Source organism: Bos indicus x Bos taurus, chromosome 21 (assembly GCF_003369695.1).
Source record: "Bos indicus x Bos taurus breed Angus x Brahman F1 hybrid chromosome 21, Bos_hybrid_MaternalHap_v2.0, whole genome shotgun sequence".
Classification (NCBI taxonomy): Eukaryota; Metazoa; Chordata; class Mammalia; order Artiodactyla; family Bovidae; genus Bos; species Bos indicus x Bos taurus.
Genome location: NC_040096.1, coordinates 23,156,464 through 23,182,280, shown reverse-complemented (window position 1 = coordinate 23,182,280; position 25,817 = coordinate 23,156,464). Strand labels below are relative to the sequence as shown.

Genomic DNA, 25,817 nt, shown 5'->3' with positions numbered 1-25,817 from the left:
TATTTTCTTATCAGGAAACTATGAATAAGAATTCCTGTCCAATAGAGGGTAACAAACAGGAGAATTTGTATTGAAAGTCATTAAATTTCTGTGACTTCCCTGGTAGTTCAGTGGTTAAGATTCTGTATTTTTAATGCAGGGGGTACAGGTTCAGTCTCTCGTTGGGGAACCAAGATCCCACATCCTGCAAGGCATGGCCAAAAAATAAATAAAACTTAATAAAAGAAGCCATTAGACTCCTTGCCTTGTAAATGTGGCTCTGCTGAGGGTCTAGGGAAAGAGGGTGATAGTTATGCCCACCCAAGGCAAAACTGTGGGGTATCTGGAGGGACCGGCATGAGGGGTATCAGGGGACCAAGAGAGAAGGACCGCTGGACCTTCTGGACTGAGTCTCCAGGAGTTGAGCTGAGGGTCATCATGACAGTCAGGGTCAGGAGGGAAGCCCCAAGCTCCGTCCAGAGGCCCCTTGTTTTATCAAAACCTGGCAGGGCTTTATTGACTGACTTGTTTGCCACTCTCTCCTGCTCCCCAAGTCTGGAGCTCTCTCTGATGCTTACAATGTTCATATCCCAGCACCTAGCTTAGGCCACGGCCCCATATTTGTTTGCTGAAGTCTTGAATGGTGCTCAGACCATGTTTGTTGACTGAGTAAACATGACCCTGGCGATGACATTTCTAATCCAGTTTATAAACAACTTCAAATAAGATCCCGAGAAAAAGAGACCCTGACAGGTGCAAGAAGGGTCTGTAAAAAAATAATGCCTTTGGTTTGGGAGCCTGGTGAAGTATTTCCATGCCTGTGAGTACCTCCAGTACCATGGTACCTCCCCAGGTCCTTAGGTTCGGCCGTACTTTGACATGTTTTGTTTTTTTTTCCCCAAGAGGGTGGAAATGTGCAAATCTAAAACCCAGAGCTCATTCATTCTCTTAACAAACTTACTTATACCTGCTTTCCACCTGGTCTCGTGGGAAGGTACAAAGGGGAAAAGCATGGGCCCTGCCATCAAGGAACTCATGACTTGATGCTTTTACTTACGGGGCCCCTAAAAGGAAGGGGGGATGCTTCATCCATCCTCTCTGGGCCTCAGACCTTTTAAGCAACAGGTAATGTGATTTTTCACTGGCAGCTCTGGGTTAGTTAAATGAAGCCCTGTGTCAGTGGCTTTATTTCCAGGTCTGCAGGAGCAATGCCAGCCAGCATTGCAAGGCTGACCTTTTCTGCTTCCGCCAGGTGCTTGGTTTACCAGCAGCTGTCATCCAGCAGGGTTTCCCAAAGCAGACCGCTATCGTTGACCTTGTGAGACACTCAGGGGGCAGCCTATGCCCAGAAATCGAGTTCTTGGTGAAAGCCACAGCATTGTCGGTGGCATTGGCACTGGCTGGCTTTTTCTTGCTACTCAGCAACCACTTTGGGCTCTCTCTTGCTGTGTGATGTCAGCATTAGCTATGACAGGCAGTTCTCTGTTCAGTGTATTTGCTAATTAAAATCAGTTGCTTTGTCAGTGACACTAAAGCAGTGATTTATATGACTGCTCTGGGATTTTAATAATATTTTAATTTTAATAAAATATTAAAACATTCCTTTAAGCAGAGAGCATAGTAGAATGAACACCCACAGATGCATTACATAAATTTAATAGTGAACACTTTGCCATGTTTCTTCATCTGTTTTCAGGTTTTGCTGGTAGCTCAGTTGGTAAAGCATCCACCTGCAATGCAAGAGACCCAGATTCAATTCCTGTGTCAGGAAGATCCCCTGGAGAAGGGATAGGCTACCCACTCAAGTATTCTTGGGCTTCCCTTGTGGTTCAGCTGGTAAAGAATCTGCCTGCAATGTGGGATACCTGGGTTTGGAATGTCCCCTAGAGAAGAGAAATATTCTGGCCTGGAGAATTCCATGGACTATATAATCCATGGAGTCATAAAGAGTCAGACATGACTGAGTGACTTTCACGTGTTTTTATTGTTGTTGAAATACTTTAAATTACAGACATAAAGACATTTCATGCCTAAATACTTCATAGTGTATGTGCGTGCTCAGTCACTCAGTCGTGTCCAACCCTCTGTGACCCCATGGACTGTAGCCCACCAGGCTCCTCTGTCCATGGGATTTCTGGGCAAGAATACTGGAGTGGATTGCCGTTCCCTTCTCCAGCGGATCTTCCCAACCCAGAGATTGAACCCACATCTCCCACATTGACAGGCGGATTCTTTACCACTGTGCCACCCGGGAAGCCCAAATCCTTCAGTATTTATCTCTAAATAATGACATTTTCCAATAACCACAACATCAGCAGCACTTCTAACAGGACTAATAAAACAGTAACTCCTTGGTGTCATCTTATCCAGTCCATACATATCCCTTGTTGTTGCCCAGAAATCTTATAATTGGTCTGTTTAAAAGAGGACTCAGACTTCCCTCGTGGCCCAGTGGCTAAAGGCTCTGAGCTACCGATGAAGGGGGCCTGCGTTTAATCACTGGTGAGGGAACTAGATCCCACATGCTGCTGCTAAGACCTGGTACAGCCAAATAAATAAAATTTCTTTTAAAGAGAACTTAGTCCTAGGCTAACATGTTACATTTTACATATTAGGCTTTTAAAATCTAGAATGTTCCTTCCCCTGAACTTTTTGGATGTTTTTGTTATTCACACCATTGACTTGTAAGAGTTCTTGGATCTTTCATCAGAGATTATGAAGTTTTGGGGGGATTCCTTCTGTGCTATAGCTATATTCCTTTTGTTGCATTTGTATTAGGTACTCTTAACTAGAGGTGTGTGTTTTTAATATTTTGCCATCAAATCTTGCTTCAGTATCTTAGAAATTAATTTAGATCTGACCTGAGCTTTTTTGTTTCTTTTTTGTTGTTGCTGTTCAGGAAAAAGCGTTTCTTATATTCACTTCTCTTAAATCTCAAATAAAATCTCTTTCCTGGATTTATACAGAATTTATTGACTTCAAATGAATGCAAAATAATAAAGGTGGGTTCTGAATATCATCCATATATAAGGTTAAGGAAACCTCTAATAATTCTTCTTCATGTTCAGTTTGCAGAGAAATTCCAGGAAGTGAAAGAAGCTGCCAGACTAGCCAGAGACAAATCCCAGGAGAAAATTGAAACTTCGAGCAATCATTCCCAAGTAAGTAATTTGCCCGTAAAATAAATGAGTGTGATCAGTGATTGGGACTTTGTTCCTGTCACTTTTGACAGGAAAGAACAAATTTTCACAGTAGAGCATTTTGAAGGCTTTTTCAACTATTAGCCTTTTCACAATGAGAAAGATGTGACATGTTTTTATGAGACTTGAATTTTTCAAGATGTGGTGATATATTTTGGATGGAAAACATTTGATGAGATGAGAGTTAATGCGTGTCCCTCATCTGGAATTCTCTCTGGTCACTGTTTAAATACCAATGCCAAGGGCACATGTTTTCTTTCTGTGTTGGGAGGGGAGGTCTCCATAAAGCATGCTCATGGACCAATGCAGGTACCTATGCCCATGACAGAGAAAACTTGGTCGATGCCAGAGGCTCCCCGTCTGTTTCCCTATTATAACAAAGTCAGGTGGGAGGTGGTATTTCAACAGCTCTAGTTTAGTCAACGAAAATGTGGCTTTGCCAGGAACTGAGTCATCTGTCTGCTTGAAAGTGTGGTCACTGACTAAAAGGGACCTGAAATAAAATACCTGCCTTCCTGATGTCTAGAGTGGGGTATGCAGTAGTAGGCAGAAGCCTTGCCTCGTGACAGAGTTATGTGTAGAGACAGGGCAACAGAGACATGAGGAGCAAGCATCTCGGGTTAGGAATAAACATGATGTATGTGAAAGCTACGAGTCTACTGGCCTGGGGGAGAAGAGTGCGATGGGAGGACCAGGGATGCACTTGGAGGGACCGTGAAGGACCCAGAATTCCGCATTAGTGGATCCCTTCTTACCTAATTTTGTATTATTGGATAGTGAGAAGACACTGGAGGTGTTTTATGGCCACTGATCAGGAATTGACATGATGGTTGTGTGTGGGTGGTGAGGAAGTTAGGGAGCAGCCGAGGGCGGGAAGACTGGCAAGGAGGCTGTGGGATGGAGAATGGCCATGCCGGGATGGCCATGGATGGATTCTGGGGCAAAGATGAGAACCTACCTCCTGGAAGAGAACCAGGAGGCATGGGCATCCTGAGTGGTCAAGGTCAACACCCTAGGCTTGATCATCACCTGTAGCCAAACCTGGATCATATAAAAGATGTCCCTTTGGACTTATGGAAATGAATGTGTATTAGATTCCAAGTGGACAGGAACTTTCCCGAATCTTTATAAACAATCTGTAATATCATCTAAATGATACTGTTGATTTAGCATACTAATGTCTGTACTGAGTAATATCTGAGGAACTCTAAAATTGGGCACTTGAAGTGGTCCATGGTCTAAGGAGTTTCTTTTTTTTTTTTTTTTTAGAATGCTAAATTTTATTTTATTACATAGAGGAAAATCTATCTTTTAATTGATTTTTATTGGAGTATAATTGATTTACAATGTTGTGTTACTTTCTGCTGTATAGCAAAGTGATTTAGTTGTGTATACGTACACACACACACACACACACAGAGTTAGATTCTTTACATAGAACTGAACAGAATTCACTGTGTTATTCAGTAGGTTCTTGTGAAAGTTGCTCAATCATGTCTGAATCTTTGTGACCCCATGGACTATACAGTCCATGGAATTCTCCAGGCCAGAATACTGGAGCGAGTAGCCTTTCCCTTCTCCAGGGGATCTTTCCAACCCAAGGATTGAACCCAGGTATCCCGCATTGCAGGTGGATTCTTTACCAGCTGAGCCACAAGGGAAGCCCAAGAATACTTGAGTGGGTAGCCTATCCCTTCTCCAAGGGAAATTACCAACTCAGGAACCAACTGGGGTCTCCTGCATTAGGTTCTTACTAGCTATTTATTCTATATGTACTAGTGTGTATATGTCAGTTTCAGTCTCCTAATTTATCCCCCCCATGCCCCATTTCCCCTTGGTAACCACAGGTGTGTTTTCCACCTCTATGACTCAATTTCTGTTTTGTAAATAGGTTCATTTGCACTATTACTTTAGATTCTACATATAAGCGATAACTTATGATACAAAGTTTCTGATATACCATCTTTTTCTAAATGTCATGTTATAGTGATATCTTTAATATCTAAATTTCTTTATATAATGTTTTTGCTTTAATGTTTATTTTCTCCCCTAAAGTATTTTAAACCAAAAAAAGTCAAGTGTACAGAGAAAATGTTATTATATAGATATATATTAATTACATATAAATGGCTTTTCTAAGCTTTAGTTTTTATTTACCCTTGCTGATGTTTTCCCAACTATGGAGATCATTGTCCATTTTTCTTTTTATGAAAAATCACACAGTTGCTTGGTTTTTTGAATTTCTTAGAGAATAAGTACTTTGGCCAAGTTTTCTAAATACTTGAAGATTTTAAACAACCTAACTACAAAAATTTTTAATGTGTTTTTTCTGAATGTAAAAGCAATGCATATTTATTGCAGAAATTTAAAATATGCCATACTATAAAGGAAGGAATAAAAATTACCTATATTCTTACCGAAGACATTTTCTTAATGTTTTAAACTATTTCTTACCAATATAGTTTTCCAGTACATTTTTGTATTATTCTTTTTCATCTTTTTTTAAACTTATGTTTGTTATAATCATTTCCTTGTGTTTTCAAATATCACTTTTCAAAACTATTTTAATGTCTAAATAGAATTCCAGTGTTTGTTTATATCACAACTTATTCCACTAAACTCCTATAATTTGGGACAGTGAAGTCTAAAGCACATCTTGATGGAAGTGAAAGAGGAGGGTGAAAAAGTTGGCTTGAAGCCCAACATTCATAAAACTAAGATCATGGCATCCAGTCCCATCACTTCATGGCAAATAAATGGGGAAACAATGGAAACAGTGGCTGACTTTATTTTTCTGGGCTCCAAAATCACTGCAGATGGTGACTGCAGCCATGAAATTAAAAAACACTTACTCCTTCGAAGGAAAGTTATGACCAACCTAGACAGCATATTAAAAAGCAGAGACATTACTTTGCCAACAAAGGTCTGTCTAGTCAAGGCTATGGTTTTTCCAGTAGTCATGTATGGATGTGAGAGTTGGACTATAAAGAAAGCTGAGCACAGAAGAATTGATGGTTTTGAACTGTAGTGTTGGAGAAGATTCTTGAGAGTCCCTTGGACTGCAAGGAGATCCAACCGGTCCATCCTAAAGGAGATCAGTCCTGGATGTTCATTGCAAGGACTGATGTTGAAGCTGAAACTCCAATACTTTGGCCACCTGATACAAAGAGCTGACTCATCTGAAAAGATCCTGATGTTGGGAAAGATTGAGGGCAGGAGGAGAAGGGGACTACAGAGGATGAGATGGTTGGATGGCAGCACTGACACAATGGACATGAGTTTGGGTGAACTCTGGGAGTTGGTGATGGACAGGGAGGCCTGGCATGCTGTGGTTCATGGGGTCGCAAAGAGTCAGACACAACTGAGCAACTGAACTGAACTGATGTTATTTCTAATTTTTCATTAATGGAAATAACACTGTGATAAGCTGTTCTTGTGTACGTTTTGTGCATTTGATGGTTTCCGCAGGATAATTTTTTTTTTAACTTTTAATTTTATATTGGAGTATCAGTTCAGTTCAGTTCAGTTGCTCAGTTGTGTTTGACTCTTTGCGACCCCAGGGACTGCAGCACTCCAGACTTGCCTGTCTATCACCAACTCCCGGAGCCTATTCAAACTCATGTCCATCACATCGGTAATACCATCCAACCATCTCATCCTCTGTTGTCCCCTTCTCCTGCCTTCAATCTTTCCCAGCATTAGGGTCTTTTCCAATGAGTTGGTTCTTTGTATCAGGTGGCCAAAGTATTGGAGTTTCAGCTTCAGCATCAGAGTATAGTTGACAACAATGTTGTGTTAGTTTCAGGTCTACAACTAAGTGATTCAGTTATACATACACTGCAGGATTAATTCTTGAAATGGAAGTATTGGACTAAGGGTAGGCGGTTTTATGAGCTTTTGACGCATACTGCAAACATCCCTGCAGAAATGTACAATTCTGACTCCCACCAGGAGTGAATGAGAGAAATTTTTCCTCCCACACGCTTACCCACAGAGCTTTGTTGATTTGACAAAAGAAAAATGTATTTTATTGTTTTTTTCATTTTGCATTGCTTTACTAATAAGATTAAATTTTTTTGTTTATTGAGTCTATGTGTGTCTTCTACTGTAAATGTCAATTGCATATCCTTTCCCTTTTTTATGTTAATTTCCAAGAACTTTATTTTTTAGCATGGCTAGTTTTGAACATATACAATACTAGGCAAAATTGTGTAACTGAACCCCATGGGCCCATCAGTTCAGTTTTAACAATTAGGAATTTATGACCAATCATCGTGGCTCAGCTGGTAAAGAATCCACCTGCAATGCGGGAGACATGGGTTTGATCCCTGCGTTGGGAAGATCCCCTGGAGAAGGGAAAGGCTATCCACTCCAGTATTCTGGCCTGGAGAATTCCATGGACTGTATAGTCCATGGGATGGCAAAGAGTTGGACATGACTGAGCGACTTTCACTTCACTTCACATTTCATCTACACCCACCCTATCCCTCCACCTTTTTTTTTAAAGCCAATCCCAGACATCATTTCATCCACAAATATTTCAGAGTGTCGCTCTAAGAGCTGAGAACTCTAAGAGTTTCTTTTAAATATAAGTATTGGCATTTTGGTTTTCATATCCACTTCAAATATTTCCCCCACATTATTGTTTACATTCTAATATAGTTTGTGGCATTTTTTTGTGATGCAGAAATGTAGCCAGAAATTCATTCCCTTCATGGTTCCTCCCTTTGCCTTTATGCTTCTTGGAGACTAAGGTCTTTCTAAGACCTTATCCGAGACCAGATGAGATTGACCTCCATGTGGTATGTCTTATTACAGAAAGCATTACAGAACATTCATAATGATGCTAATAGTAATGGAGACAGCAGACACCCATATCTGATTCCTGGTGGGGTTTTTTTTTTTTTAAATAATCTTTCTGTAGCCTTAGGATAAAAAAGGTTATCTCAGCTTCTTCTTGTCATTTGGTTGCTAAGTCGTGTCTGACTCCTTTGTGACCCCATGGACCATAGCCTGCCAGGCTTCTCTGTCCATGGGATTTCCCATTGCAGAATACTGGAGTGGGTTGCTATTCCTTCTCCAAACTCAGTCACTGTTTCTTATTATAACCATCCCCACCCCCGCTGCCTTTTTAATCTGTGGCTTCTGTCCTGTGTTATTTAAGGAGACCAGGTATCCTGACTTGTAGGTTTATCTGTAAAGTCTGATTTTAAAAGTTTCTGCCTAACGGCCCCAGATGCTGTCTTGTGAATAAAAGGCACAGACTTTCTGGACTCCATGTGGACTCTCCAGGGCCAGTCTTGTTATTAGTCTTCGTGTTGTGTGTTCTGGTTAGAGGCATTGGGTCTCCCACACTCTTAAACACACAGCTCCTGCCGCTGTCAGGTCAAGTGATAAGCTGCGAAGGTAACCCCCTCTTCTACTCAGGCATCCAGTGTCAATGGGACAGATGATGAGAAGGCCTCTTGTGCGGGTCCTGCCGACACACACCTCAAGTCTGAGAATGACAAGCTGAAGATCGCTCTGACCCAGAGGTGAGCATGTGCAAATCCAGGTGTTGTCGCCCAGGGCCAGCACTCCCCTGCAGCCTCTCCCACTGGGCAGGGCTTCAGGAATTTGGGGGAGGAGACCGGGTCCTGCTCAGAACAGCTGGTCTTGTCTCCTGGCCAGAGGAAGACCAGCTGCCTCCGTGGCTGTTCCCTGTCCACATCAGCCTCTGTGTGTGTGTGTGTGTGTGTGTGTGTGTGTAAGAGAGATGTGACCTTTTTTTTCTTCAGCTGTACTAAATAGCATGGGGGATCTTAGTTCCCCAAGCAGGGATTGAACCTGGGTCCTCTGCAATGGAAGTGTGGAGTTCTAACCACTGGACTGCCAGGGGAGTCCCTGTGATCATGTTTCACTTTGTTTTGTTTTTTGAGAAGCCAAATTTATCATTTATTTGTATATGACAGACTGTCTAGAACATCTAAGAGAAACATATAAAAACCTTAAGAAACTATCTTTAATATAGTTTAATATAATATATTATATTATATAATAATATAAAGTCTCACAAAAATCAATAGCTTTTCTATATGCAAACATCACATAGACTATATATTTGAAGAAGAGATTTCCTTTATAATGCCTGTCTGCTAAGTCTCTTCAGTCATGTCCAACAATGTGACTTCATGGACTGTAGTCTGCCAGGCTCCTCTGTCTGTAGGATTCTCCTGGCAAGAATACTGAGGTGGGTTGCCATTTCCTCCTCCAGGGGGCCTTCCCTGACCCAGGGATCAAACCCAAGTCTCTTACATCTTCTGCATTGGTAGAGGCGTTCTTTACCACTAGAGCCACCTGGGAAGCCCTTCCTTTATAGTATGAATTATTAAATATAATATGAACCATAAAATACATAGGAATAAACTTATAAAATGTACAGGATCTTTGTGAAGAAAACTCAAATAATTTTGAGGACCATACATGAATAATTTAACAAATAGAAAAAAGTCTATTGGAAAGGAGTAGGAAGCCTTAATATTTTAAAAAAGTATCAATTTCCCTTAAATTGATGTATAAAGTTAACGCAGTCCCCATAATGATATCAGCAAGATTTTAATTTTTAATGACTACAGTAACCATGCTTGTGTTTTCATATCTCGAGAATGTGGCATCTTTCCCAAAGCCAGGCTGGACCTCATCGTGTGGGCTGGCCCTATGAGCACCCTCAGGGCCTCGGACTTTGGGGTCATTCTGTTCACCTGGCAGGGAACTCTGCCAGCTCCCCCCAGCCTCCCTGTGGCTGCGTTCTTCAGAGCTGCCCTGTGTAAGAGCTCTGTCATATTAATCCCTCCGTTTTACACAGATAAGGAAACCGAGGCCCAAGTGGTACAGCCAGTCCTTGCCCAAGGTCACACGGCTGGTAGATTCTCCACACTGCCTGCCTATACTCAAGGCGGGAGCCTTCAGGAATCCTCCCGGGGCAGCAGTCGTGCTCCACAGCTGGAGCCCACGGGTTAGCACCCGCTTCTGCCCCGCAGCGGCCTGACCGGTGCTTGGAACTCAGTTGCCATGATCTGACCTGGGAATTCCGGAAGGAACGAGAGATCCACAGATCCAGCACCTGTTTTGGACTGTGGGTTTTATCAGGTGCTTCAGAGGACAAAACTGTGACCAGTCTCTCTTGATCATCAGGCAATCGTGAGGACTGTTTTTGGTTGTTTAAGTCACAGTGGACTGCCTGGTTGAAAACATTTCACCCCTAAAAATAAATGTTTTTTTTTTTTTTTTTTTTTAATTCCAGTTTAATTGACAAGTGAATTACAGGAATGAGTGTGAAGTCATTTCCCTAAATCAGGTCAGATTCTCACTCATCAACTCTGGAATTAATCACATGATGGTATTTGCTGTGTTTTCAGTCTGTGGTGTTTGAAACCAAAAGTACATATTTTCCAGTCACATTCCTAGGACCTTGAGGTGGATGAAAGATAATGTAGATTATTAAAATACAGTTGTATTTACTTTAAAAAATTGTTTTAAAGAAGACTTTAGATACAGAACTTTCCTCAGCCAGGCAGTATAGATTAGAAGCCAGAAACTTTTTTTTTTTTTTCAGTAGCTAAGTCTGATGCATTGGGTTTTTTAAAAATTGATTTTTATTGGCATATTCGATCCCTGGGTTGAGAAGATCCCCTGGAGGAGGGCATGGCAACCCACTCCAGTGTTCTTTGCCTGGAGAACCCCCATGGACAGAGGAGCCTGGTGGGTTACAATCCATAGGGTCACAAAGAGTAAGACACAACTGAGCGACTAAGCACATAACTGCTTTACAATGTTGTGGTGATTTCTACTGTACAGCAAAGTGAATCAGTTCTACCCTTCCTTTTTAGATTTCCTCCCCATTTGGGTCACCGTAGCTATACAGAAGGTTCTCATTAGTTATCTATTTTATACATAGTAGTGGGTATATGTCAATCCGAATCTCCCAATCCATCCCGCCCCCAACTTCCTCATTTGGTGTCCATATGTTTTTTCTCCGCACGTGTGACTTTGTTTCTGCTCTGCAAATAAGTTCACCTCTACCATCTTTCTAGATTCCATGAATAAGTGATATTATCAGATATTTTTTTTCTCTTTCTGACTTATTTCACTCTGTGTGACAGACTCTGGGTCCCTCCACATCCCTGAAAATGGCACTATTTTGCTCCTTTTTATGGCTGAGTAGTATCCGTTGTATGTATGTATCACGGTGTATTTATCCATTCCTCCGTTGGTGGACATTCAGGTCACTTCCATGTCCTGGCTATTGTAAATAGTGCTGCAGTGAACACTGGGCTCCAGAGCAAGGAAACAAAGGGAAGTGTGGAATGGGCAGAGCAGCTTGAGGGGAACCTAACTGCAGTTTGTTTTTGAAAACTTCCCTCATCACAGAGGATCAGAGATTATCATGTGGTTTGGTGGTAACATGGAGGCATCCCTCAGACCTGAGGTGACATGGGGTCGGCCAGGACTCCCTCACACACACTGTGGTTGGAACCCCAGTTCTTCCCTCAGGGGATTCCCAGCCCTGTCTCCTCTGTCCTCTAGTCCTCAGCTGTCAAATCTGGATCAGGCTAGCTGTTTAAACCTAGAGTCATTGGGCTCCAGAGAGTGGGGCGTCAGGAGCTTGTTGAAAAGATCCACAGCTTTCATGAGAGTCTCAGGGGGCCTGGGCTCCACCCCAGCACTTCAGAACCTTTATCCCTGAGGCTCATTTCAGGAAGGAGCTAGACATGGGGCAAGAGGGACCCCTCCTGTGGCCAGGAGTCAGTAGGGAGCAGGCAGGGGGGTCTCTACCACAGTGTGGCTTCATTCATAGTTTTTTTTTAATTGAATTAGAGTTGATTTACACTGTTGTGTTAATTTCTGCCATACAACAAAGTGACTCAGTTATATGTATATGTATATAGTTCTTTTTTTATATTCTTGTCTATTATGGTTTATCCCAGGATGTTGCATATAGTTCAAGGGTTCCCTTCTCTCCAGAGTTCCCTGTGCTATATAGGAGGACCTTGTCGTCTATCCATTCTGTATGTAGTAGTTTGCATCTCACTAACCCCAAGCTCTCAGTCCATCTCTCTCCCCCAGCCCCCTCCTCCCTGGCAATCACAAGTCTGCTGTCTACATCTCTGAGTCTGTTTCTGTTTTGGAGATAGGTTCATTTGTGTCATAGTTTAGATTCCATATATAAGTGATGTCATAGATATTTGTCTTTCTTTTTCTGACTTACTTCACCTAGCATTAGAATCTCTAGTCGCATCCATATTGCTGCCAATGGCATTATTTCGTTCTTTTTTATGGCTCAGTTCATTCTTAGTTTCATCTCTTCCTTCCCTGAGAATTCTGTCCTTTCTAAAGTGATGCCTTGAGAAAAATCACCCAGCAGGGCAAATTAGTGCCCCTTTAGTGGGGCAAATATGCTCCCACTAAAGAGAGGCACCAGGCCTGCGGGACCCGTGGTCCTTGTGGCCAGGCCACGGTAGGAGAGGATGTGGCCTTGAGGGCTGGGCTGAGGGGGTGTCTGGGTACCCCCGCCCTGGGGCAGTGGAGTGGATGGCACCCATCACCCGGTCACCGCCTGGCCCCCGCCCCACAGTGCCGCCAATGTGAAGAAGTGGGAGATTGAGCTGCAGACCCTGAGAGAGAGCAACGCCCGGCTGACCTCAGCGCTGCAGGAGTCGGCAGCCAGCGTGGAGCAGTGGAAGCGCCAGTTCTCCCTGTGCCGAGATGAGAACGACCGGCTCCGGAACAAGGTGGGCTCAGCTGAGACCCTAACCCACGGGGAGCGGGGGGCCAGAATGGGACAGGGCAGCGGGGACCTTCCTTCCACTCCTTCCCCGCCCTCCCACCACCTCCCGCCTGCCTTAGTAAAGGGAGTGTAGCCACGCACAGAAGTGACTTAATCCTTCTATTGAACCAAGTCTCATAGTTTGTGTTGCCAAGGGGAAGAGGAATCAATGGGAGACAGCAGCTTTGTCTCTCAAAGAGCACCCTCCCATGGGCACTGCGGGTGGGCCTTTCATGGGCAGCCTCCTTTTGGTATTTTCTGTTGGTTCAGTGACCTTCCAGAGGGTGAGGGAAGAAAACAGACTGGGGAAATGGTGAGGCATGATTGCTCAGAAACCCTGCTTCTGTGCAGACCACTATTTCTGAGAACGTGAGTTAGGAAGCGAGGACAGGAAGTGTGACGTGGTGGGTGGGGTGGGGGGGCCAATGCCCTCATGTGCCCTCCACCCTCCTACCTCAACATCCGAGCATCTCGACCTTTTTCCAGGATTCACCTGTGCCCTTCTCTGTAATCAGTCCCTCACACTCTGATATTGGGCTGAACTGATGTGGAGGTTTGGGGGCCCCCAGTTGAGGTCCTGGGGTTGCCATGCTGTTTTGCTGGTCAGCACTTTGACCCCACAGTTGCTGACTGTGGTCTGCTTTGCAGATTTGAGGGTCCACATCACACTGAGATAGGGACTGGCTCCCCTCACCCACGTTTGTAACCCCCCACCCTGTTCTGAGCAGATCCCCTGGAGACCGCTCGCCTTCCACGTCTCACTTTGTGCAGATGGCACGTGAAACTGCCTCGTGTCCTTTTTTCACAAAGTGCTGATGGTGAGGGGTGCAGGCCAAGTGCTGACTCTGCACCTTCCCTCCTGGGTTGGGCTCATCTGCCTGCCAGAGGGATCGATCGCCCTCTTTTTCCAAGCCAAGAGCTGAGTTTTCTCGCTTCACGTCTGAGTGTAAGAACCAAAGGGCCGTGCGGGGGGGTATGGAGGAAGCGCCTGCTGTGTAACTTGCTTGCTGCGTGGGGAGCCCTGGGAACCTGACTTCCAGGGTGGGATGTGGATGTTGGGGGACCTCCGACAGCCCCCAAGGCTGGGGGTACAGATCCTGAGGGTTGCTGCAGTCGTCTCTGAGAAACTGTCCTCAAGGTGACTACCCACTGGCCTTCACCCCGAGGACTGCCACTGTCCACTTAGTGGGGACCCCACTGACCTGGCACTCTTGTGTTACTTGGTTCCACTCCTGCTGGCCACTCTGTACCCACACTCTGGCCCCTGGAAATTGTCCAGCATCAGACAGCAGTGCCATGGTTGTCAGGCCTATGCATCCCTTCCGGGGGGTCAAGCTGGGGAAGGAGAGAAAGATGCACTGTGAGGATGTGCCAGGTCAGCTAGCAACTGTCGTCTCTCCAGGAAGAGGCCCACAGGCCAGGCCCCTTCTGCGTGCATCAGTGGGGAAAGGTCATCTTGATTTAAAAGTGTTGGAAATGTCATTGAGTCCCACAGAGCTGCTGGATTCTCTACCCTGCTGGCCTCAGCTCTGGAGATGCAACAGAATCATTCAGGGCATGATTAAAATAATGTGAACGTCATTCTGGGGAGAAGCAGACAGATTCATGGGACATCTGGCTCCTACTTGTGACAGGTCCTTAAAAGCAAACCTAGAACTACTGTCCTGTGGCCGCAAGAGAAAACCAGAATCCTGGAGCATCCTGAAGCCAGGTTGTGTGACTTCCATGGCTTCTCTGGTATTAAGTGAGGCGCCCTGTGCCAGTATGAGCAAACAGCCTAGGGCAGCCCCATAGAGTTCATTTGTAGCCACAAGGAAACATTTGTAAGTGGGTTAATTTAGGGTTTATTTTAAAAGACCTGTGGCAATCTCTTGTTTAATGATTAAAGTAAACCCCATGGACTGCAGCCATCCAGGCTTCTCCGTCCATGGAATTCTCCAGGGAAGAATACTGGAGTTGGTAGCCATTCCCTTCTCCGGGGGATCTTCCCAACCCAGGGATCAAACCCTGGTCTCCTGCATTGCAGGCGGATTCTTTACCATCTGAGCCACCAGAGAAGCCCAAAGTAAACTGGCACCCCTGCTTTAACACGTGATATTTATTATTAAAGATTGACGAGCTGGAAGAGCAGTGCAGCGAGATCAACAGAGAGAAGGAGAAGAATACCCAGTTGAAGAGAAGGATTGAGGAGCTAGAATCAGAACTCCGAGAAAAGGAGACGGTGAGTGGTAGAGCTCTGAGCCATGCTGCTCACATCCCCTGGGCCTTGGCGGGTGAGCTCCACCCAGGGACACGGCAGGTGGCCGTGGGACGTGTGATTGGCCCTGGCAGCTGCCCAGACAGCAGCACAGAGACAGAGCCAGGAGCCACACCAAGGCACAAAGAGCCCAGAGCAAAGGCCTGACCATTACCCTGTGCAGCCTCCTTGTGTTTATTATATTTAGTCAGTCTCAGATCCAAGAGGAGTTGGACATTTTCAAACGCTCTTGGAAACTTTCATAGATGGTCCCTCCTCAGAAGTTGAGTTCTGCTGTCAAATTAATGCAGCAGTCACACAGTCATTTCTCTCTTGGGGGGACAGGACAGCTAAGTACAGTGACTCCCCTCTGTACAAACGAGTCCCATTCCGAGAGTGTGTTCACAAGTCCAGTTTGTTCCTAAGTCCAACAAAGTTAGCCTAGGTACCCAACTAACACAATCAGCTATGTAGTACTGTGCCGTAATAGGTTTATCATACTTTTCACACAAGTAATACATAAAAAGCAAACCCCCAAAATAAAACATTTTTAATCTTGCAGTTTAGTACCTTGAAAAGTACAGAAGTATCAACTACCTCACCACTGCTTTGACACTTGCTTCTGGACCTCCTGGACTTAAAATAAAGATACTATACTGCTGTCCTCTGTATAGTCCTGTGTAGTAAAAGGACACAAAAGCTCAGCCACATGTAGAGGATGCTTGCATGTGACAATGTACACCAGGCACGTGAACTGATTTATGCAACTGGACATGCGAATGCACGTTCTCATCTTTGTAAGTTTGCAGCTCGAAGGTTCGTATGGAGAGGACTCACTGTCCACAGAGGCTGGAGACTGGGCAAGTTACCAGTCCTCTCTCAGCCTCAGTTTCCCTACAAAAACAGGAATCATCCTTCTCTTTTCACGGTGGTATCCAGGCTTCATGCTTTAATTCACGGGACATACTCAGCCTTTAGAATTACCTGATGTGTGTTAGGTATAACGTCATCACCATTATTTACACAAACAACACAGGTTCCAAAAGCTGCTTCCATGACTGTACACACAAAGTTGGGGATTTTCAAGAATACATTTTATCTGACTTGCTCTCATATTCTTCTTCAAACTTCTGTCCCCTGTAGGAGTTGATAGACCTCCGAAAACAAAGTGAAATCATACCTCAGCTCATGTCAGAGTGTGAATACGTCTCTGAGAAGTTAGAGGTAAGAGCGGGGAGCACATGCACTTTGACTCAGGTGCGAAGGCATAGGTCATGTTACCCATTTCTCCAAGGCCTCTGCCATTCTCGCCTCACTTGGTGAAGAAGAATGACTTCGGATTCCTAAACAGCCAGTGTAACTACTTACTGGATGCCTGCTCTGCCCCCAGGGGAAGACTCAGCCGAGTCTGCCTTTTTGTTTTTCCACTTACACAAAGGTGTCATGTGCGTAACTGTAGCGCAGGTGGCTGCTTCCTGCCGGCAGAAGTCCCTGCAGACCCACAGGAGGGCCAGGAAGGAGCAGGGGACTGAGGGAGAGCTAAGGGAGAGCCTCAGACCAGGGACTGTTCCACTGCCCCAGCCAGTGACCTTGGATATGACCTTGAGCGGGCACACCCCTTTCTGGCCTCAGATTTCTGATCCACAGAAGGAGTGTTTTCAGGTCCTCCCTCACCTCCGAGGGTCTCCTCACTTCCAGAGCACTTTGTTCAGGTACACAGCCTCAGTGTTAGTAACTGGTTCCTGTAACACATTTTTAGAAGGCCTCATTTTATCCCCACAAGATGGAAGCTCTTGTTTGCTATGAAGAATGATCACGTAAAGACTCACAGCAGTCCCGCCACTGGGAGCTTGACTGTCTCCATGGCAACACCACAGGACAGACGGTGCGCAGACCCACCGTCCCTTCGTCTGGCACGGCCAGTGCTTCCTCACGGAGGGCCAGCGGCTGGCCTGGGGCCAAGGAGGCCTTGCCTTCTCAGGGGAGACAAGTCACTCTCCCATTCATGCTGTTTCTCCCCCAGAATGGAACCCAGAGGGGGCCCTGCCGACAATCCTGGGCCTGGGGCTGAAAACCCCATGGGCTGGGATGTCAGATTTCCTCTGCCAGGCACTTTATGAAAGCATCGCTTGGCACCAGGCTGCTTTGGGCAGAACTCTGAGTTCTGCATTCTCTGTGGGCATCATTTTAAGATGAGATCTCTGCTGGCAAACAGCAGGAAGGAGGGGCACACACCTGATTTCCGGGGGTGGGGGGGGCACTTGACACCCGCAGAGAGGCAGGCCCACCGCGGGGACTGACTGACCGACTATCACAGGTCTCAGTGGGCTCCTGCTTTGTTCCCAGACCCTTCTTTCTGTCTCTCTTTAAAAAAAAAAAAAAAATAATATATATATATATATATTTGTTTGTTTGTTTGTTTGTTTGTTTGTTTTTGGCTGCGCTGGGGCTTTCTCTAGTTGTCATGAGCAGGGGCTACACTTTGTTGTAGGAGCATGGGCTCCTCACTGCAGTGGCTTCTCTTGTTGCGGAGCATGAGGGCTTCACTAGTTGCGGCTCCCGGGCTCTAGAGCAAAGGCTCAATAGTTGTGGTGCATGGGCTCAGTTGCTCTGAGGCCTGTGGGATCTTCCCAGACCTGGGATCAAACCCGCGTCCCCTGCTTTGGCAGGCGGACTCCCCTCCACTGTATCAGCAGTCCGCCCTCTCTCCTTTTGCTGCAGGCGGCAGAGAGAGACAATCAGAACCTGGAGGACAAAGTGCGGTCCCTGAAGACGGACATCGAGGAGAGCAAGTACCGACAGCGCCACCTGAAGGTGGAGCTGAAGAGCTTCTTGGAGGTGCTGGACGGCAAGATTGATGACCTCCACGACTTCCGCCGGGGCCTCTCCAAGCTGGGTGCCGACAACTAGGTCCCGCGTGAGTCCCCAGGGTGTGTGTGACCCGCAGTAGTGCTAGGACATCCTCCCGTTCGCGTGGCTTCTGTCAATGCAGGCGCGGTCTGTCATGTTTCCAAACCAGGGGTGCCGTCCACCCTCTCCTCTCTGGAATAGAAATCCCCCCTCGCTTCTTCTCTGGCCTCGCGAGGTCGTGGATGACTGGACGATTCTGACTCAGGAATCCAGAACTAGGCCTACCTTAAACGTTTACGCAGTCAGGGCAAGGATGTTCATATCTTTCTCAAGGGCTGTTGCAACCATATGAACTGGAAAAAAAAATAGTATTTTCTAATCCAAATAGGAATAGCCTTTCCACCTCTTTTTTTGTTTTGTTTTTTGAGTAGAGCTCAGAGTATTTGAATGCCCACCAGCTCCAGTGCATGGGGTGTGGCCATAGTAACTTCCCTCTCGGCATATATAGAGATGCTTTCAAACAATGACTTAGTAGATACTTGTCCTGAGAGGAGTCAAGTGTCTCCTGGGGGTGTTTCCTGGCTGGGGAATCACCTACATCCACTCAGCCCACTTCTACCGGCCCTCCAGTTTATAAGGTTGCGACAACGTTCCTTTTCTTGGTTTTAATTTCTGAACAGGTTACTGCGCTGTGGGGACAGCACACAGTGAGGGTGCCTAGCACAAAGTAGGTGCTTAATAAATATTTGTTCAATTAAATGTATACAAAGAATTTAGTGTTTTAATCAATGCCCGCCCACTCCCCCCGCCCCCCACCTCCTGCCAAAGCCCCTGTTGGAAAGTCCCCCGTCCTGGTGCACTGGGTCATTCTTTATCAGGCATGAATGTGACTTTGTGAGCAGACTCGTGGATTGGCTCAGGTGGCCCTGGGGGTGGGGAAGGTGGCGGTGGAAGCAGCAGGAAATAGTCTGAGCCTCCCCCAACCCCGGGAGCCCATCCTGGTTCTCTGTCCTGGGATAGGGGTGGGGGGCACCTCTGACACTCCAACTACTCTTCCTCTCCAAGTGTGAGGTCTGGGGGTTCCAGGACTGCCGACTGTCCCTGGTAGAGGGGCTGCCCAGGGCTTGGGATTTAGGGTAGGATCCTCTGTTGGGTTTAGATAATTGAAAAAGAAATCACACAGGATCACACAGGCCCATGAGCGAGAGTGGGTTCGAAGTGACCAAGCCTCAGCCTTAGAGGAGTTCTGCCGAGGTCTGCTTCCTGCGTCCCTCGGTTCCTGGGAAGGGAGGGACCAGAGCCGTAAGCCTCTCCTCTCTCACTGAGTTTCTTAGTGGAGCAAGTAAGTGGGCATCTCATTTGCCCTGTGCATGACACAATTGTCTGAATTTCCCTGGCTGTAGGCATTTCTAAATGCCTTTGACGGAGGGAGAGGCTTTGGTCCCCCCGTACCTGCTTTGAGAACCACTGCGAGAACATCTCCCTCCAAAAGGTTTTCTCACATGTTAGAATTTATCCCTGCTGAATGTAGATAAGCAATAAAATAGTCGGAGGAGGTGGGCAGGGGACACACGGATGTGACTGTCCACGTCCTACTGTTCTCCTTCGTGTCACTGAGATATCTCCCAGAGCGAGGAGGTCTGGTTTGGGATGGAGAAAGACGGGAGGCTGGTGGTCTGGAGCACTGGGGCATGCCAGGGAGACCTACAAGCAGGGTGGGCGGCTTTGGTGAGGTCCACTGGGCCGGAGGCAGCCCTCCTGATGGGCGGTGGGGCTGCTGGCCCCGCCCCCTCCCTGGCACTCCAGACAGCTCTCGGGGCAATGGTGACCTGGGGAGCCAGACTGGCCCTGGGTCAGCCCCGTGGCCCAGCATTGGGCTAAAGGGTGTTCTTCTCAGGTCAGGCAAGTCCACCTGTCAGAAGGTGGGGCGAGTTTGCTGTCCAGGAGCAGCGGACACCAGGATTCCGAAACCTCAGCTTGGGTCATCTGACGCCCACCACCCCTGTCTGTGAGGCGGTTTATTCATCCAGAAGGAGCTGTCTTGACTGTCCTGAATACACACAGGGGATGTATTCGTTAGAGGACAGAGTTGTCAGAGCCACCGGCACGTTCTGGAGCAGCAGGGCCATGAGCACGGTGGGCTGCTTTTATCCCTGTGTGGTTGAGACCCCTGACCCCTGTTTGCCGACAGCTGAAGAGCTGGGTGAGCGCTGGCAGGTCTAGGTGAGGAGCTGCGAGCCCCCATGGCGCAGGCCCAGCTGGCCCTACACCATGCAGCCCAGGAGGGGCACCCCTCATGGGGAAGCTGACTTGGGCTCAGCAGGGACAGAAACTATGGACTTCAGTTCCTTCTGCTTTTCTCTAAAAATCTTAACAGTTCTTCATTTACTTTCTTTAAAAGAAAAAAACAGGCCCAGGACAACCTCGGCAGTCTGTCGAGAGTCTGGCCCTATCCGACAGCCTCTGGATGTCATGATAATGACCCACTGAATTTGTCTCAGTTCCCCCGTGAGCTTGTTTATCAGGAAGTCCAGCTCCCCTCTCAGCACTCACACGCTTCAGTTGTCTCTATCTTAAGCCAAACGCAGGCAGGGCATAAACGCCACCCCCACCCCCACAGGCACCTCCGCCACGTTGTGCTGCCGGAGGGTTTAGAGCCAGGGCTGCATCTTTGTTCCGAGTGGTGTCTCCTGATTTGACATTTCCAAGACTGGCTGCCTAAATCCTGATGCGCTTTCTTTTTTTCTTTCTGCATCTGTAAAATCCAGGACTAAAACAAGCAAAGTAAAATTTGGAAGCCTTCAGCCATAATGATCTTTAAAAATAATTTTCGTTTCAAGTAAATAAAGCCCCACTGGATGTGTGGTCCAGTGGAGAGTGGGGAGGCGAGGTGAAATATTCCTAGTGCCCAGGGAACAGAAAACCACCTGAGTGAGAGGCCAGGACAGCATGGTCAGGCCTGAAAAGAGAGTGTCTACCCGAGACCCGGAACTTGGGTGCTCCCTCTTCCACACTCCCTGGCAGGCTGTTACTCTGGATCATGGTTGGGCACAGATCTTTCCCTGTTTTGCAGAGGAAGCAGACAAGCTATTCCCCCAGGGTCAACCAGCTAGTGAATGAGCAACAGCTTGGGTGGCATCCAGGTCTCCTGGAGACCCTGGTCCTATGTCTTCCTACACGTGTCCACAGCAAGTGACGACTTACAGATGAGCAAATCAGAATTACATTTGTGTTCATTACAGCAGTGAGTTCCTTTTTGAATGATTCTGGCTTTGCAGGAATCTTTTTAAGAGATCATTGTTTAAAATGATGTGGGTGCTCTGAGAGGCCGGAGTGATGAGATGCAAATGCTTTGAGTCTTTCATCAGTGGTTTTCATGGAGACAGAGCTGTGTGTTCAAAACAAGCAGGAGGCCCCAAGAAGGCAGAGCAGTAACCAGAATGCTGGTGCGGGGAGGGGAGCGGTTGGGGGAGGTGCCCATCACTGCCCACCCCCTTCCCAGACTGGAGCCAGCACCAGGTGGAAAGCAGGTGGGCCAGTGGTTAGAACAGGTTGAATGGGACCTGACCAGCCCCCAGGAGGACTGTCCACTGTCTGAGCTGTTGGTCTCCATCCTGCAGGCTCCTTGTGGACATCTCTAGGCTTGGCAACCCACGGGCACAGCCTAGAGGGTGGTTGGCTGATGCCCGACCACTGTGTCTGACATAAAACATCAAGCAAAGGGGGGGATATAGTTAATGTGCTGCCCAGAGGCATCACTATTGCCCATTGTGAAAAGACCCCTTTTCTGTAGGAAACACTGCTTTTCCATAGAAATCAGGGGCCACTCTAGGTGAAAGCCAGAGCCAACCACAGACTGTGCCAGGGACCTTGTTGTGGGACATCTGGTGTGGCCAGGTGCACCTTTAGAAGGCAGGCAGGCAGGCAGCCGAGATGGGACTTAGCAGAGGCACTTGATGGAGGCTGCCCTCTAAGTCAGAGGGTGCCCTTTAAGACAGAGCCAGCCACTGTTCTCTCCTCACCACTGAAAGTGGCTGTTTTGGTCATTTGTCCTTCTAAAAGCTGTGATGATTCTTTTATTTACTTGAAACATCACTGGGTGTTGAAGCACTGACAATGTAAGCTAGAAGCCTGCAAATCAACGTCCGTATAGATTTTTAAATGGTGTGCATGGTGAAAAGGACCCTGATTTCTGATTGCATGGTTTTCCCCAAAAGAAATATATATTCTGGGGATGGTGAGTGTGACAGACGGCATGGAGAGGGGGATCCTGTATAGAAACGTGTGTTGTGTTACGTCTCTTTTGCATACATTTATCTCAAGAATATGGGTTTCCCGGTTCCTTTTTAAACACCAGCCAGGAAGAAGGTGATTATGGTAAGAATCTGGCAGCTGAGTGAAATGGTCTAGTGAACTTTGGAGTGTGTCTGGGGGGTGAATGTGTTGGGAGAGGGAGCAGCAGGGAGATGAGGGAGAAACAAGGAAGGGTTCTCAGTTATAGAATATATGTGTAGCTAAGAGGAGTCTTCAGTAATCCTGGTGGTGATGTTATATGTTCTGATATCCATCTTTGAGAAGAGGAGCTTGTGGGTCTTTTGTTTTGAGCAGAATTGTACAGTGCCCTACTCTCTTTGACGAATGCATAGCCTTGTAAAGAGGGGCCCCCCACCCCACCCCCAGGCCACACAGATCCCTGATGCGCCTGGCAGGAGCCCAGAGAAACCACGGTAGAGTCCAGACTGTGGGATGCTTGACAGGTCTGATGATACCCAGCCATGGGCAGTGCGTTACTGTTCTTGCCCTGTGTTCCACTTTTAAAGTCCTGACTTTAAATAAACTGTTATAGCAGTGTCTTATGGTGTGACAGACAATTAGGCATTTCTTGCATCACATATAAGAATTTAATGATGAGTGTGAGGTAGTTAAGTGGACTTTCCCAAGAATACTGGGGTTTTTTTCATGCCTTTTTGGTACATAAATAATATATCCCTTTTTTTTTTAAGAAGAAATTAAAATGAGTGAAAATAAAAAAAATCACCTGTTGTTATACCATCTGATTATAACCACTGTTAACACTTTGGCATATATCTTTTCAGACATTTTTGTATGCATCTATATAAGTTTTATTACTTTTTTCATGAGATGCAACTATGTTATACATATTATACTGTTTTAATTTGCTTTTTTCCTTTTAACACTATATTGTGAGTATATTTCTATGTCAGTAAATGTGTAACAGCATCATGTTTAACATCAGTGTAGGTTGTACTTTCGGTACTTAGGTTGGTCCCAATTTTATATGGTTATGCTCAAGGATCGGAGAAGGCAATGGCACCCCACTCCAGTGCTCTTGCCTGGAAAATCCCATGGACAGAGGAGCCTGGTGGGCTGCAGTCCATAGGGTCACTAAGAGTCAGACATGACTGAGCGACTTCACTTTCACTTTTCACTTTCATGCATTGGAGAAGGAAATGGCAACCCACTCCAGTGATGCTGCCTGGAGAATCCCAGGGAAGGGGGAGCCTAACAGGCTGCCGTCTATGGGGTCGCACAGAGTTGGACACGACTGAAGCGACTTAGCAGCAGCTCAAGGATATGATGAAATCCTTTCTTCTAACATCTTCATGAACTTCTCAGAATATTTACTTAGGATAACTTTCTAAAATTGGACTTGCTGGCTAAAAGTATGAAGGGTGGTGCAAGCATGCCCTGTCTTCTCCCCCACTCCTGGGCACACAGGAGACACCACTTCCCAGCCCCTAGAGTCATTCAGGTCTTGTTCCTAATTATGGCCAATGAAGTACGAGCAGCAGTGACACGTGACACGTCCAGGCTGAGACTCTGAGATGCCCCTGGGCAGGTCTGCAGACTCCTGTTGCCTTGGTGACGTCCCAGGGCTGGAGCCTCTGTCAGCCTGGGTCCCTGAGTGACTGTGTGGATAGCTGCCCTTCTCCCACTATGACACGGCCCCACCTGCATGAACCTGCAGTGTGGATAAAGAATAAATGTTAAGTCTTAACACTACTGGCATGTCACGGTTACTGAAGCACACATAATGTATCCTGACTAAGAATACAATATGCGCATGTTGGGGACTTTTAATATGGGACTTCCCTGGTGGCTCAGCTGGTAAACATCTCTCCTCATATTGCCTTCCAGAAAGATGATACCAAATTATACTCCCGCCAGCAGTGTGTGAGAACGTCTGACTCCCTCTTTTGCACTGGTGTTACTGTGGGGACCACAGGGCTAGTTTTGATATGCATTTTTTTAATTGAAAGTGTGACACACCCTAGCTGAAATATTTATTAGATTATATTCTTTTCTTGTTTACCTATTCATCTTCTCTGGCCAATTTTCTCACAAGGTGTTTAGCTGTCTTATTGATTTCTAAGAACTTGTTTCCCCAGCCGCCCTCACTGCCCCCTGATTAGCTGACTCGTTGATTTCTAAGAAGTTGTTTTTCCCCTAAAAATATTTTTTTTTAAGTTCCATATATGACTTGGACTAAAAAAAATTTTATTTTTAGTCAACTTTATCTTTTCCTTCATTGCTGCTGCCTTTGCTGGCCTGCTTTTAAACATCTTTGCATTTCTGATTTCAAGTTTATGAATTTTCACCAGTCTTTTATTTGTGTACTTTTATCATTTTTTTAAGCAATTAAATCTGTGATCCATTTGGAATTTATTTTCCAAGTTACCCCAACTTCACTTACGGGGAAACCTTTCCTTTCTCTACTGATAAAAGACCCCACTTTTCACTGTGTACGCAATCCTTATATGTCATAAACATCCTTCTGAACTTTCTGTGTGGTCCACGGTGTACATTTTTGGCACTGGTACCACATAGTTTGATCATCTCACATTTGAATGTCCCCATTTAAATAAATGTCTTCAAAAATGTCCTAGTACTTTTGTATGTTGATATTTCCAAAAGAACATCAGGTTCATTTTGTAATGTTTATAGAAGAACTGAAAATTAAATTGTGTAAAATTTATAGGTTACTATAGAGAGAATTGGGCTTCCCTGGTGGCTCAGATGGCTCAGAATCCGCCCGCATTGTGGGAGACCTGGGTTCAATCCCTGGATTGGGAAGATCCCCAGGGGAGGGCATGGCAACTCACTCCAGTATTCTTGCCTGGAGAATCCCCATGGAAAGCCCTGGTGGGCTGTAGTCTATGGAGTTGCAAAGAGTCAGACACGACTGAGCAACTTAGCACAACACATAACTAGAATTAACAACTTCATAATATTTAACCTTTCATTTCAGTAAATTTATAAAGTATTGTGTTCCTCTGTGTATTCTTTCTGGTATAGATCATTTTTTTGTAGTTGTGGTTCTATGGTAAATGAGCTCTTTGTCCATTATATTTTCCAGCCTCTTATTGTTCACATAAAGGTACACCACTGATTAAATCAATTAAATCCATTGATTTTTTAAATTTAAAATATTACATAAAAGCTATGTAAATGTAAAGAGTATGAAAAAACATAATATGGAAATTGAAAGCCCCCCATAATTAAAAATCCCTCTGCCCCAAGATAAAACAGTCAACAGGGATCTACTGCTGCTGCTGCTAAGTCGCTTCAGTCGTGTCCGACTCTGTGCGACCCCATAGACGGTAGCCCACCAGACTCCCCCGTCCCTGGGATTCTCCAGGCAAGAACACTGGAGTGGGTTGCCATTTCCTTCTCCAATGCGTGAAAGTGAAGTCGCTCAGTCGTGTCCGACTCCTTGCGACCCCAT

The 25,817-nt window shown here is 46.0% G+C and overlaps 1 protein-coding gene across 2 annotated transcripts in view; it reads left to right on the top strand.

The window, feature by feature from the left end:
* Positions 1-18,842, top strand: part of HOMER2 (homer scaffold protein 2) — a 90,728-nt gene extending 71,886 nt beyond the window's left edge. For both annotated transcript variants that reach the window (XM_027520970.1, XM_027520969.1), the window contains exons 4-9: positions 3,048-3,140; positions 8,607-8,713; positions 12,793-12,949; positions 15,095-15,205; positions 16,364-16,444; positions 17,942-18,842. In XM_027520970.1, the coding sequence (XP_027376771.1) occupies positions 3,048-3,140; positions 8,607-8,713; positions 12,793-12,949; positions 15,095-15,205; positions 16,364-16,444; positions 17,942-18,130 (738 nt within the window). In that variant the 3' untranslated portion in view covers positions 18,131-18,842. The remainder of the gene's footprint in view (positions 1-3,047; positions 3,141-8,606; positions 8,714-12,792; positions 12,950-15,094; positions 15,206-16,363; positions 16,445-17,941) is intronic.
* Positions 18,843-25,817: the final 6,975 nt, after the last annotated feature.